This window comes from Harpegnathos saltator, unplaced genomic scaffold (assembly GCF_003227715.2).
Source record: "Harpegnathos saltator strain DR-91 unplaced genomic scaffold, Hsal_v8.6 scaffold87, whole genome shotgun sequence".
NCBI classification, from domain to species: domain Eukaryota; kingdom Metazoa; phylum Arthropoda; class Insecta; order Hymenoptera; family Formicidae; genus Harpegnathos; species Harpegnathos saltator.
The window spans coordinates 575,361-590,375 of record NW_020230714.1 but is presented as its reverse complement, the minus strand read 5'-3'; the positions used below and the strand labels follow the sequence as shown (position 1 = coordinate 590,375).

The 15,015-nt window shown below is 48.5% G+C and overlaps 1 protein-coding gene and 1 long non-coding RNA gene across 5 annotated transcripts in view; one reads left to right on the top strand and one right to left on the bottom strand.

Moving 5' to 3' along the window:
* Window positions 1–4,856: 4,856 nt before the first annotated feature.
* Window positions 4,857–15,015, bottom strand: part of LOC105191997 (myoneurin) — a 13,151-nt gene continuing 2,992 nt past the window's right edge. For 2 of the 4 annotated variants that reach the window (XM_019845492.2, XM_025307464.1), the window contains exons 2-7: window positions 12,847–13,188; window positions 12,097–12,240; window positions 11,752–11,912; window positions 11,189–11,476; window positions 10,586–10,826; window positions 4,857–9,882 (exon numbers count right to left, since the gene is read on the bottom strand). In XM_019845492.2, the coding sequence (XP_019701051.1) occupies window positions 9,637–9,882; window positions 10,586–10,826; window positions 11,189–11,476; window positions 11,752–11,912; window positions 12,097–12,240; window positions 12,847–13,188 (1,422 nt within the window). In that variant the 3' untranslated portion in view covers window positions 4,857–9,636. Of the gene's footprint in view, window positions 9,883–10,585; window positions 10,827–11,188; window positions 11,477–11,751; window positions 11,913–12,096; window positions 12,241–12,846; window positions 13,189–13,718; window positions 14,431–15,015 lie in introns of those variants that run through there. The other 2 variants (XM_025307465.1, XM_025307466.1) reach the window with 2 other exon arrangements.
* On the top strand, window positions 11,863–14,932 carry LOC112590555 (uncharacterized). Its single transcript, XR_003114308.1, has 4 exons — window positions 11,863–11,925; window positions 12,042–12,263; window positions 14,423–14,635; window positions 14,716–14,932. It is a non-coding gene; the product is annotated as an uncharacterized LOC112590555 (long non-coding RNA).

Below are 15,015 nucleotides of genomic sequence, written 5' to 3'. Positions count from 1 at the left end.
TGCTCCGGCCGGCGTCGTTCGCGCTTCTAAATCGAGTCGGGTAAATGTGCCGATGCACCGCGACATGTGTCCCCAACTCCGGACATTCTTATTGTTCACTGGGACAATAAGTATTTAAAGGCCTACTTAAACTTTCGCCGTGGAATATACATGGTTTTGTATGGATATATATGAATATATTTGAATATGTGTACATACTCGATACATGTACACGTATACACATGTTGAAAGCTTAAATATTCCAATTTGAAGATTGATAAGAATGTCCAAAGAGTTCCGGCGATGGTACCCCCTTTACAACAACATCTCTACTGAAAACGAGAACGGGATAATTTTTTCTGATTCTTTCCCCCTTTTCAAGGTGGCGTCTCATTTGCGCCGATTACTCGATATCGTTTCACAATTGCAACTTCTCTGGCTCGACGAAATGAATTCACGAAATCGAGATTTCGCCGGACCTATAAAACTTTGATCGAATGATTCTCTTTCGTTCTGTTTTGTTGCTTCTTCTTCTTCTTCTTTTTCTTCTTCTTCGGAGAGACGCGTCGGTTGCACCTGCACTGCCGAGCGACTTGCACGGGTATCTCTACTATCTTAAATCACAATGGTGACGACAAGTTTAACTATTTATTTCGTTAGTTAGTTCCTTAAGATTGATCGTTACATATAAGCAGGTACGCACGCACGCACGCACGTGTTGGTAGCCGTATACATGGACGCGCGACGGAACGAGCCGTTTGATCGTCGACGATCCCGCGCCGGCGAGGTCTCAGTGACACGTTGATGTTGCGTCACGGATTTAAAAGAGCCAGCGCGGCAATTAATAGAACGGTGTCGTTGATGATTTTCGACTGGTAACAGGCGATGCGGCCTTGATCATCTCGCGTCGCGAAACAAAGGCCGAGAATAAGAAAGGAAAAGAAACGAGAGGAACAAGTGTGCAAGAGATGACATACGAAGGAGACAAGTGTTAGAAATCATCACACACACGTAATACATAAGCTCATCTGCCTCGTTTGTTAATCCTTCCTGAGCTGATTACGTCACACTGTTTTCTTTCTCTTCCAAACAAAGAATTTAATGTGAAAATGTCAAACACTGATTGCGAAGACGTAAGTGGCGAAATTTCAAGTGCCGGATGATGCGATGTAAAAGACACTGATTGCAGGATGTGAGTAACCGAATTTTAACTCAAGAGTTATCAGCAGCGGAGGATTAACTCAACGAACGGCAGACGAGCTGCGTGTTCTTAAGAATGTACGCGCAGGGGGCGGAGCACCTCCGCGCGCGAGATCATCGGCGTATCCACGAGGGCGCCGCGCGAGTTGGCATTCCCGCGAGCGACTCACTTCTATTATATAATTCCCCTTGTCGTCGTAGTAAGTTTACAATTTATATCGATCGCGCAGACCCGTAAGGTACCTACGTTTTCGGCCTCTCAGGCCGAAATGCTTAGGCCATAAAATCGTAAAAAAATATTCAAGCGCGAGTTCGAGCGTCGTGGGCCGCGTGGCGGGGGGCGTGCATTGTCCGCCAGCTCGGATTTTTCTCCTTCCTTTTCTTGTTTTCCTTCCTCCCTTTCTCGAGGATCGCGGGGGAAATTGGAGAACGCGCGTTTACTTTCGTATACTTGGCAGAAGACGGTGAGATCGCTCGCGGTCGTTCCTGCCGAGGAGGAAAAATACGTGAATGCGTGCGCCGCGTGGCGGCTGCGTGAGACGTATTTTTTTTTTTTTCGTTTTCATAAAGAGGAACGATCGAGACGGAATATCTACTATATGTCGGAACACAGAGAGACAATCGTTAAACAATACGAGTCAGCCCGCCGGCCGACAAGGCAGCTTCGCGCGAGATCTTTCGCCTTGTGCTTTTCCTTGTTACCCTTTTTTTTTCTTTTTATCTTTTTTATCTACGTGTCATCTGCGCAACATCTCTCTCTGCCTTTATAAATGTCGATAGGACGACAGCTAAGCCGAACTTATTTCTCGCGTCCGATAACGAATCGCGTCTAACATTCCCTCTCGTCGGAGCTGTCGCGGGACTGCTCGCGAAGAAGCTGCGTCCTCTCGACATTATGCGTTCCTGGATTCTATTAATTGACAATTAACACGTAATGAAACTTTGGCGCGGGACAGTTGCCTTGTCGAGCGACGGCCGTGATGAACGGTCCAAGCTCCTCTCTTAGCTTCTACCAAAATTAACGATAGGTGTGCGCGACGCCTCGTACCGATCTGTTTTGAGAGAAAGAAACCAGCGGGTGTGCGTTCTTCGTGGGAATTAACGGCAGATTTGCAAGTTCCTGATGTCGCGAAGTCTCACATTCTTCGCGATCTCACTGTGCTTATCCTATACATTGTTGCAGTCTCGTCGGACGAAGCGTTTATTATCGGATGACGAAAAATAATATCACAAGCAACGAGAGAAATTGTAACGAGAAAATGTCTTTTTTTTTTCTTTCTTCCTTTTTTGTCGCTCTTTTTGTCGAATCAATCCGCGGCCAGAGTGACGACGGATACGAGGCGTCGTGTGGATCGGTTGCGTGTTATTCGAAGTCGTCGTCGGACTACAATAATAATTCCTTCGAAGTCGCATATGACTGGAACGTGTGATTCGAGATTCGTAGGATAAAGAGAGAAAGAGAGAGAGAGAGAGAAAGAGAGAGAGAGAGAGAGAGAGAGAGAAACAGTGACATAGAAAGTGTAAGAGATTAGTCCGAGGAAAAAATCTTTAGGCACACTCACACACATACACGTACATTTATATATTTGTGTATATATTATATTATGCGTAGAGCGCAAGAGTCTTTTTATTCATTTGGCAAGCAAAACGCGGCCTCGCCATTTCTTCGAATTCCTACCGGAACGTTCAACGTGCGAGCGTCAGCAGGGTGATGCGGTCTTAATCTCCTCTGTGCATTTGAGCGCGCCGCGTTCGCGGCATATAAGTGTATCAAGTACGGAGAGAAACAATTGAGAGCAACAAGGACCATCGGCCATCCGTTTTTATCTAGACGTGAGAAATTAATTTCGTTGTCTGTCATCATCATGCACGATGGTCGTCGAGAGGTCGCGCAATGAGACGCGTAGCACAGTGTGCTGTGAAACACACACATTGGAAATCCGACAATAGAGCGCTTGACGCGTGCGACGAAGAGTGAAACGTTGAAAGAAAGACGCTGTGAATCGGTCTAGAAGAGATCCACGTTTGCTCTCTCGTGTCGATCGGATCTCAGCATTGCCGATTTCTCGATCGCTTTGTACTCACATAGCCGATCAATATCCCGCAGAGGAAGACCTCGGAGCGGGTAATCAGACCACCCTGCCGATAACGCCCAGCTTCGCTCGGCTTAGACGGACTCTCACAGACTGCTCGTCTCTCCCTTGTTCTTCGTACGTTTTCGCGCGACGTCAGTAATTGTAATGTAATCGTTACGTCATAATTCAATAGCAAATATATTATCACATTTAGATTGTATTAATTTTTAAGACGACCGGCCGGCCGTTCCACCGCCAACTCGTCAGCTCGCGACTCGCCGCATCGAATGAGAGAGTCTCTGTCATAATGCCCGGTCGTTTCGCGAGATAGCCATGTGTCTCTTCTACAAGCGGGCGTCTATCACGGGAAAATTCTAGGAAAGATCAGCGAAATTTCTCGCGGCTCTTCGCGAGATAAGTAAAGTTGTTCGTTTCTTTTCGATTTCTGAGCGCTTGCGCTTACGTGGACAAACAGATGCCCAGATGGCACAGAACGTCCGCTTAGACGTTTGTGCCGCCTGGGGATCCTCCTCGGGACTACTTCCATGCTTCCAATAAGACGTCGATTAACTTGAACACACGCCGGCAGTTCCAAGTATCTCTACGTTGCCATCTCGAGGTTAATATCCGCGTATTGAATCGTTTAACCCTTCGTTCTTTATCCATGATGTCGATAGGATCTCGCGGTGACGTAAACCATAAGCCGAGTCGCGGTTCTGCCGGATCCCAGCCGCGAGCTCCCTCCCTCCCTCTCTCTCTCCCTCCTTCGATTCGCACTCGCGGCGAGCGTGACCGACGACGTTCGCCGTGGACGACATCCCCGGCCGGAGTTTAGATTTAAATCTAAGAAACATTAATATAGAATATATTATCGTGTAGTTTATATAAGGTATACGTTAAGACACTTACTGCTACAGCAAAAATTCAACAGTTAAAAGATTGTAACAACTAGTTCTCGCGCTCGCGACGGACGGAAGCGGACGATCGAGCGCGCTCGCGGTAATCGGCGGTGGCGGCGGTGATTCGCGTGCGGATTCGAGAGATTCGCGAGACTGCGCGAGCGAGCAGCGTTAAGCACCGAATTCCCGGGGAATTGCCTACGCAGGGAGGGCAGAACCGAGAGAGAAGCGCGGCGAGGAGAGAGGAATCTCCTCCTCTTGGGGAAAACCAACGGGGGATGAAAAGGAAGATCATACACACGCGTCGCGATATTGGATGGCGGAGTTATATCCGCGAGAGTTATACACACGTCCTTTACTCCGTACATTATCTCTTAATAACATGTATAACATTTAATTTCTAAATAAAAGTGCCCAGTGTCTAAGGCACTTCCTTTGATCCCTCCCTGCGTGAGTCAATTAACTCATCGAACGAGAGAGCCGGGAATTCGGTTCGGCAAGCGATTCGTCGTGACACCGCCGAGTCTCGCGATCTCTCGGAAACGGCGAAATCTCTTTTTCTCTCTTTTCTTTCCTTTTCTTTTCTTTTTTCTTCTGGCCGCGCGCTTCGCGTCCGAAGCAGCTTTCTCTCCCTTCGCCTTTCCTCCGTAGAACATCGCTCATCCCCTTGTGATCGGGGTTGCTTTGGCACGCATTTGTTTTCTTTTTTTTTTCTTTGTTCGTAATGTTGGCACGGCGCCGCTTATCAGTTAAGAGAGCTCATAATACAATAATGCGAATAAATCTCGGTCGCACACCTGAGACTGATCGCTCGGACGATAATGAGATGTCCCTGCTGTCTTCATACGCACACTCGTTCGCGCGAGACGCTTCGAGCACGTCTCTCCCGGTGAAGTTCGAGACGCGTCGAAACGAGACGTGTCGCGATTGCGAGTCACCGCTCATGGGTTTACATGGTAATCGCTTACGACGAGAGTCGAAGTGCCGGTGCACCGTACAAATATTGGTCCTTTGTCACAATCTTTGATCTGAGAGATAAAAATGTAATAAAGATACAGGTGACAGCACATTTCCAAAGAACATCACGGATACAGTCCGGAAGATATCGGAAAAATTAAGGCATTTCCACGTTAATCGAAACCGCTCGATCTTCCATTGAGAAAAGAGTTCAGAATTCGTACAATTTTGGCGATTGCGTGTGGATACTGTAAGATAGGATTTTGCGAGCTTGATTGTGCTCATCTCTTCTGCTTATCTCATTCTTACTGTCACTTCGGCTCTCGTCGCAAAGGAATTATCGCGCAGACTAGTGAATAGCGATCGCGAAGATTCGCTCTTACCTTCGTCAGGAGAAGAAAATGTGTTCGAACCGTTTCGCAAACGAGTGTCGAGTGCACGCACACGCGTGCCGGAGAACTACGTCCCGCGCGAACCACGCGGGCGAGACGCCGGGAAGCGTGTCGCCCGCGTGATTTCGCGCCGCTCTTGAATCCGTCTCTCTTTGGAATTCTCTCTCCTCGTTCCTTCTCCTTCGCCTTCTTCCATTACGTATAGATTCCTCGCGACAGTCGTCTTGACGTGATTGAACGAACGAAATGCTGATGATGCGAGTGTTGTGCCGTGTTGCGGTGGTCTTGGACGGAAATAAAAGAGTAAACGAGAGAGACGGTCGACGTGTGCACGTAAGTGTTAACGGCGGACGGAGCCAGTCCGCGCTAATCGCGCGGACGTGTAATTAACAAGTTTAACCACCTTCATCGCGCAAGTGTGTAAAAAACCGTGCGCTTCGCGGTACATAACGATAAACCTATCTCGTAGCACGAGAAAGAGAAAGAAGGAAGGAAGGGAGGGAGAGAGAGATAGAGAGAGAGAGAGAGAGGGCTCTTCTTTCCTTTCTTTTTTTCTACCTCTCTTTCTCTCCCTTTCTTTGTCACATCGCCGCTAAAAAGCGCCCGGCGATTGAAAATATTCGGAGAAACACGCTCGGCAAATATATACGTGTAAATATATACAAATATATATTCTCGAAACGGCGTGAAAGAAACGCAAAAGAAAAAGAAGAGAACGCGGAAGATCTCGTTCCCTGCGGGCAAGTGTAGCGCGCACTGTTGTTGCCGTGTAAAAAATCATACATTATAAAAGAGCCGCATCGAAAGCCGCCGTATCGCATACTGAAGACGTTTTTCGCGCGAAATACAAAATATTGCCTCGATACAATACATCCACAGGGTGACCCATCTCCAAACGTCCAGCTGAAGTATCTCGGAAGAAATGCTTTGTTCAGGAGGAAATATATTTCAGACGAAAGTCATTCGGTTTCGAGAGAGGCGGCAGAACAGCGACCTCGGTCTGACCTCATTTTTGCCTTTGAAATATTTTTTCCGAATGTGGCAACGCATTTCCTCCGCGGTATTTTAGGTGGGCGCTTGAAAAGGAGCACTTTACACCGGAAGCAAATAATCCTACATGTAGGCGCATATTGTGTGTATACACAAACACACACACACATACTTGCGGCAAACGCCGAGTCCTTTGCATTCGGATGAACAGATTTGTGTCTTCGTGTACGTAACATGTATATACATATACACGTCGTGATAACGTCTACGCATAAATTGTAATCACGTTGGCCGCCGCGACGATAGCCGCGCGTACACGTACCTAAAAAGACGGTAATTTGTTTACGTTTAACCTCGTAAATGTAATATAATCATTGAAATTGATCTCGTAAATCACAGAGTCGCTCGCGTACGCCGATGGCTTACCCTAAAATTCACTTCGTTCACGCACGCGGCACGCGGACGAATCCACGTGGTACACTCGCGGTACTCGCGGTGATGGCGAAGGTAACACCCGACAACACGATGACGAGACACAAACATTCGGGAAATCAGGCGGAGCGGCTAAACTCGAGATTCGAATGCAAAGGATGATAAATGCGCCGGAGTGAAAGTTCGTGCCGTGCCGTGCAGCTTCGACTTCGCATCATCGTATACCTCGTAGTCTATTAGAGTAGTAGCACGATCCTCGACGAGGCGGATCACGTTGTGGCGTGACGGCGAAGCGAAGCACGGGTTCTCTCTGTCTCTCTCTCTCTCTCGTGGCCACGTTCGTCGCCACGCCGTTATAAATCGTTTACCGACTAGAACGTATTTGTATGATACATTAAAAATTGACATATATTCCCGTTTATAATAAGTATCGGCCTCGTACTACGTCGTCGCCTCCTCCTCCTCCTTCTCCTCCTCCTCTTCCCCCTTCTGCACGTGCAAGCGACCGACTCGCGGTCGGTCGTCGGGGACGGTCTCTGATTCTATAGAGAGAAACGTACACGAAATATTTCTACCGGTCGCGAGAGGATGCGCCCGACGGTCGTTCGAATCTTGCGAGAAGAGCAACATCGTTCGCCGGTATTCTCAAGAAATACCTGCTTTGCGGTGTATACCGGGAGTGGAGAGCCTTGTTCGAGTGTAACTTGAAAACCGCTTGATCTGGCTTCCGGAATTAACGCTGGTGTGTCCTTTGTAAATTTGTTCCCGACGCTTTGTCAACGTTCCACTTTGCTTCTACTCTTACAAATCTCATGTCCCTCTTACGAAAAAGAAAAGATCGGTTGAAGCAACGTTTTCGAATTCATCATGTTCGGTTCTTTAGAGGCGGAAATTCCGTTTCCTTCAAGCGAAACGCGCTTGCTTCGTTCATTGTGTCACACCTCAGCTCACCGATCCTTCTCCTCCGAGCTCGTTGGAGAAGTGAAGTGGAATTACGAAACGGTACGAATATGGTTTACGAAACCGGTCGGCGATAAATCCGCGAAGAATTAGGCGTCACCTTGAGGAAGCCCGATCGGGCGATTCGATAGATTTAAGTGTGCGGATGTGTGTGCATCCTGCGGATACAAGGAATCTATGTATGCGAAACACGTTGGGCGCGATCCCTCGCGACATAATACACTCTACCTGCTCGCAGTCGCTATAATATAATAATCGTAATCGTAATAGCGCGTTGTTCTCGAATCGTTAATCCGTAATAAAAAACGACCGGCAACTTAGGCAACGATAACAATGTGTTCGCGTTAACAAGTACTTAACAATTACTTATAGCTTGGCGATTCGTGCGGCGAGAGCGAACTATACGCTAGTACGTAACGTCAAAACGAATCTTCGTAAAATAGCACCTTTCCATCCGCCGGAGTTCTCGTATCATTCTTGTGCGCGCCCCAGCCATTTCGTCAGCCTCTATAATATAATTAGCCCGAGATACAATCGAGTCTCGTTACTCGAGAATCCCTAATGAACTGCGCGAATAAAATTTTAACATGCGGGTAAATCTCTTTTTTTGACGGCTGAAATTAAAATAAAGAATGGGGTCGGATGATTTTAGTTAATATTCCGGCTTAAAATTTGGTTCCGATAATTAAGATTCTGTTTAAAAATGGAAATCTGGCAATTTTAAAATTCAATATTCAAAATTCGCTAATGCGAACCTATAAATTGTAGAATTAAAATAAATTTCAGGAAAGCTGAAATAAAGATCACGAGATCGCAGATTAAAATTCAGCTTGGAACAGGTTTTAGAAGTTATGTTGAAATAGTTGATCAAGTAGTTAACGAGAAGCAATAAAAGACTTCTCATCTTCGGGGCGTCACGACGTCGATACAAGAATCCCCGGAACAGTACAGAGTTGCAGTCTTAAACTTCGCTGAATCGTAATTTTTTTTTTTAGTCACGGCGGTCAGTGCGAAAAAGCGTAAAAGAGATGGACGTCACTTCGCGCCGTGAATCGCTTCTACTTTCAGTCTTTCTTCCGTGATCCTTCAGTCTACTGATTCTAGCACCATCTCGCAGCTTTCTTCTTTCTCCCGCTCGTCGTCACCGATCGAGACGAACGGGCGAACGGCCGATCCGATCGACGGATCGACCGCGTAATGTAACATTTCGACGTTTATAGCTAATGCAAGATCTCATTAGAATTCAAAGGTTACATTAAATTATCGACGTTCGCATGCAATTATCTATACGTTTCCTAGCGTCTAATGCGGGAAGCCTCGCTGATAGCTGATCTGGTGAACAATCTCTCTTCGACTGCGTCTCGACTGTGCTTGGGTTCTTCCTCTCACTCCCATACTTTCAAGCGATTTTTCACCTCTTTTTCACCTCTTACATTATCTTACATACTTCGTCCGCTACTTTTGTCACACTGTTGCTAGACTACGATTAGCTTTCGATTCATCTCGAGGTCAACGCTCGACTGACTCTGATATTCTCCCGATTATCCGCAAACATCTAAAACTGAGAGCGACTGTTTGCCAAGTGCAGTACTTTCTGCAAGGCTTCCCTCTGTGAATTCTAATTATCTAGATCGCAGTATTGACAAAATGAGGACGTGTGAGGGGCCGATAGGCCCCGGGATCTTCCTCCCGCGGCGTTTCTAGGACCGCTGACTTCATCATCTTCTTCTTTGTTGTGCAGGGGCGTGTTCGCTAGTTTGTCGCGTCCGGATTCGAAGACGGCGAGGACGCCGGGCTCTGCGCCAGGCTGGTGTCCCTCGCTAACAGCGAGGGGGTGATCAGCATGCCGCGCGGGCTGAAGGTGTCGCAGTAGAGATTCTCCTTCTTGTGCACTCGCCGGACATGGCTACGCAGATTGTCGCGACGCGCGCTCCGGTAGGCGCAGTGCGGACAGAGATGCGGTTTCTCGCCTGTGTGCATGCGCCGATGTTGTATCAACTGGAAACGATAAGGTGATTAATGCCGCTGTTCATTAAACAACCGCGTCGTGCCATGGCACACGACCATCCGTCCGTTCCGAGCGCAATGTGTGTGGCAATGTTGTAAAAATGCAATGTCCCTCTCTTACACGGCTATAGATCTGCTTTGGCGAGACCGATTGTTCATTATTCCACGTCAAGAACGAGAAATCAAATGAGATTATTAGTCAAATGTAAAATTAGTTGAGATTGTATAAAAGATACACATGACGATATCACATTAAGCTTTGTACAGATTAGGTCAAAGTGGATAAAAAAATCCTCTATTACGAACCACGTAAATGTTCGAGTTATTAATTAAAGAAGAATTGTGAGGAAACTTGCGTGGTCTGTTAAATTAACTGTAATGGTGACGTCTGCTGTCGCCTTGTAGATTCAGCAAAAGTGAACAAAAAAGTTTTATCATTTTGCAAGAAACTACGGAAAATTCTGAGTTGTTGATTAAAGAGGATTAGCATATAATCGTACGCAATCATTCACAAATACTTTTTAATTAATAATTTAGAATTTTGCGTGGTTTTTTTTTTTGCAAAATGGTAAAATGCAAAAGGAACTTGTTTGTTTAGTTTTGTGTTATCGTCACAGACCAGTTTTTCCAATTTAGTGTTTGTGGACTGAAAAACTGTGATTACAGCAAGCCGTGGACAGACCCGGCGACATACCTTCTTCAATTGCACTGTGCGAAAGATGCAGATGTCGCAGCAGAAGTATCGGTCGTCGCGATGCCTTCGCATATGCCTGCTGAGGTCGACTTCGGAGGACCTGTCGGCGCCGCAAACGGCGCAGCTCACCCTGGTCTCCGGCGCTGTGCCCCTCGCGTGTGCTCGCAGGTGTCGCTGAAATGCCTTCTCGATCGTGCATGCGTACGAGCAGAGCGAACATCGGTACTCCTCCCTCTCGTATCTGCACATTGCGAGGTAAGAATGAAATGAACATAACACCCGTGAAGGTGTATATATATATACATAAATTAAAGTTCATGTAAAGGAATCGTTAATTGCAAGATTTTGCAGCAGAGCGAAGAGGGAAAAAGAGAAAGAGAGAGAGAGGGGGGAGGGGGGAGGGAGGGAGGGAGGGAGGGAGGGAGGGATGGAGGGAGGGATGGAGGGAGGGAGAGAGAGAGAGAGAGAGAGGGGGAGAGAGAGAGAGAGAGAGAGAGAGAGAGAGAGAGAGAGAGAGAGAGAGAGAGAGAGAGAGAGAGAGAAAGAGAGAGAAAGAGAGAGAGCTTAGGCTATATTGATAGTTATATAAAATCGTTCGAGTACCTATACCTGACGCGTTGCAAGGCCAAGGAGCGTTTCTTCCCCGTAGGCGTCATCCCCTGGGCCACGTGCGCCGCCACGTGAGTCTCCATCTCGCACCTGCTGCTCGTCGTGAAGTCACAACCTGTGGACGGACACCTCTTGGCCTCGCCGGTCTCAGTGCTGGACAGAGTCGGATGGCAATCGGCAATGTGCTTCCTCAGAGCGGGCCTCGTCGGCGCTACCACGTCGCAGGAACCGCAGGAGTAGCCGCGGTGAACGCTGCTCACGTTCGGACTGCTGCCCCTGGATCTTGGTTAAGTGTATTTCAGTATATCTTTGGCACGTATCTCTCTCTAACTTCAAGTCGAATCGATTTGAGAGTCGGAAGCACTTGTATGTACCACTAATTTGCGTGTAAAATGCAGCCAGTTTAATGTAGAAAAAATGACGAATCTTTTGATAGAGTTTGATAGAGTTGATGAAAAACGAGCCGACGAATGCATGCGTATCTTAGCGTGATTTATTCTGACACAATCAGCGGAAATCAGCGTGGCGCGGTCGGCACGTGTTAATATTCTACGTACTTTTCCGTGTAGGACGAGTGCTCGCTCTCGGAATCACTGTCGGAGGCGATATTGGAAACCTCTGTAGCTTCCAACGCCGCGGTCGCGGCGGAGAGTCTGCCCAACATCGCCGTGTACGCACCCAGCACCCAGCCGTTCAGAACTGGCGTCACGGCTCCTTCCTGAGCATTAACGGTGTGAAAAATATTGATCAAAAGTCTGCACGATGTGTCAAATGTGTCGACAGCTCATCGCTAAGTCAGCTGTGTGTAATTAATACATTGGCATTAACGGACTTGATGTGTCTGCAGGAGGAGAATGCCTACTTTACGGGAGGATACGAATTCAAGAAAGCGACGGACAGACCTTGTCGAGGGCCAAGCATGACATCGGATCGGGCAGCTTCGTGGGTAGATTGTTGTTGGCCGATCGATGTGAACTATTGGTGCTCCCGGTGTCGCTCTCATCGCCAGCGTCTTCGTTGTCGTTATTTTCGTTCGGCACGCAAGTCTGACCGGCAATGTGAACAGGAGGTAAGTGTATGAGAGACAGAACTTATCTTATCGCTGATGCATCGACGTTTCATCAGCGATACGCATCGCTAACGATTGAATAATCAAACACTCAAGGGCTGAGCGTGTACGCGCACGCGGAGCGAGTGTCGACATGACGTAATTTAAGACAGCCTGAGATGAATGTCTAGCTGGCAGAAGCTTCCAACTTGTTACTTGAAACTTGCCCCACGTGCGATAGACCCACGTATTTGAATTTGAAGGTTGATCTGAATTTTTCAGACGGATTAAGAATGCCAGAAAGGCGTCTGGAAAAGTAGGGCATCTTGCGGAAGTTTCTCAAAAGTCTTCAAGACGTATCGTCTTTATAGACGCTGCTTGTAGGGTAGATATTCACGTTTTGCATCGCAGGTTTTACTTCTAACAAAAAAAAAACGCTAATAAAAGTACTTCAATCTCCCGGTTGAAAAGAAGAACCATCAGTCTCAAGGCTTGAGGAGGAAAGTTTGCGGCCGCCTCCGTGTGAAACCGAGTTACTCATTATCGTTTTGCGATATTCTATTTTCACATTCCATTTGCCGGCATATCGATCAGTCGCTCTCACCTGGTTTTCGTCCTGGTCAGACTTTTCGATGTTCCCTTCGTTGTCATCGCGTTGCTGAATATCCTCGTCCTCGGCGCTCGCGCTCTTCTCGGCCTCCTCAGCGTCCTCGACGTCCTTGGACGCGGCCGAGGGCTTCGTGACCAGCTCTATAGGAGCGTAGGGCGGTCCAGCCGCCGTCAACGGCAACGGCAGCATGTCCGGCCGATGAAGGGCGCTCAGGGCGAAGGCGGCCCTCGGTAGGATCTGCGTCGCGCCGGGAGGCAGAATCGGATGCCTTCGGGCGAGACGCGGGTCGCCCCAGAGCTCACCCGCGACGTGAAGACTCCAGATCCCATATTCCATCTGCAAGGCACGGTCACTGGTGAGAGGCACGAGTCTCGAGACCCTACCGGGGAGCAGGGCTCGAGTTCGGCGAAGGTTCGTGAAGAACCCCGACCGATTCTCGATCTCGACTGTCGTGGCGACTCGGCAGAGACGCGCGCTAATTCGAGGACTCGCAAATGCCGGATAAGAACGAGGCCGGCCGGCCGGCTCGCGTCTCATTTGCAAGGTCCGCTTTGAAACTCGACGTCCGCCGCTTCGCCGACACGTACGATCGTAAAGGTCGTCATTCTATTCCAGGTACTTGCGAAGCACCGCACCAATGTGCGATCGGATATCGCGATTCAGAGCTGTCGCGAGGCTGTGTCTGTTGTGCAGCGAACGTACATATCGAAGGGAGTATCCGGAGAGTCTCGCTGAAGATCGTGTCGCTGTAACAACAGCAGCCGCGATCGTCATCATGTTCGTACGAAGAGCGCGCGGTGCAAAAAGGCGAAGAGCAGGGAGGAGAGAGAGAAGAGATCAGTGGCGGTCCTCGAATCAATACTTACTCGCAATTTTCAAGCAAACGCAATGTACATTGTCTATTTTCGCGGCGGGTGATCGCGCTCCGCTCGCGTCCTCTCGCACTCCATCAAGACGAGCCTCGCGCGAGGTCCTCCGCGAGGTTCTAAGCTGATTAACGCCGCTTGTTTGTCCTTTTTAGCGCTCATTCTCCGAGCCGCTCGCGCGTGCGAGCGCTTCGGCTGTTACATGTTGCATGAGGCGCACTGGAAATACATGCGGGGCGAATCGGTCGATGTGGAACGCGAAATTGGATAATATCACCGGGCCGGTATAATTTGATCTCGGGATCTCTGCACGACGCCGAGCGTCGTCTTGGTGTCGCGTCCGACGTGTAGGAGCAACGACGCGCAGGCAGGAGGAGCACGTTATGCGATCGCGCTTAATTAACTTTCTCCCCCGCGCGGAGTCCATTTTTCTCATATAATTCTCCATCGTCTCCTCATATCCTCCCTCTTCCCCCCTTCTCCCCCCCCTCCGCCGCCCTTGCTCCCGAACGTGAGCCCTTTGTAGCGTTTTACGGCCGTTTCGAGCGCTTTTAATCCCGTTCATACGTCTTAAATGATCTTGCGTTAATACTCCTCCGAGTGGCGGACGATCACTCGGCGATCTGCGAGCGGTCTCTCCGCTCGAGCGCCAGCAGCCAGCAGCCTCTCACGGTTTCTCTCTCATGCACTCTCCTTTTTGGCAGACTCTTCTACTCGCCAACGATCATCGCGAGCCGAAAAAGGCGATCGTATAACGCGAATGAAAATGCGGTGCCGTTTTCACAGAGAAAAGAACTCGAGATGGACTTGGCGCGGCTGGATGCGACTTGGCCGCGTTCTGCATTCGCAGATTCAGAGATCTTCGCGAAATCAATTAGGGTTCTGAAGTCTTTTCACAGTCGTTCATAATGGCGAAGGTAATCTTTCCGACTGTTCTGTTTATGTTTCCGATGGGAGAGCGAGAGATGTCTAATTCTACGTCCATGTCCAATTGCAGATTTGGCAACCGGAAGAGCGTTCTTCGAACTTGCGATGCGGAACCGATAAGAGAGGGAGAGGGAGATTGTGCGAAATATAGAAGAATCCCGCTCGGCTCTACAGTTTTGCATATTGATTATGTCCTGCGAATTAAACTCGCGTCCGATGTGCAATAAAGTGCGTCTTTATTTAGGAACTGGAAGAGGATTTCTCTCGCAGAGTTCATTCGAAATCAATGGCAGAGAGAGAGAGAGAGAGAGAGAGAGAGAGAGAGAGAGAGAGAGAGAGAGAGAAAGAGGGAGAGAGAAAGAGGGAGAGG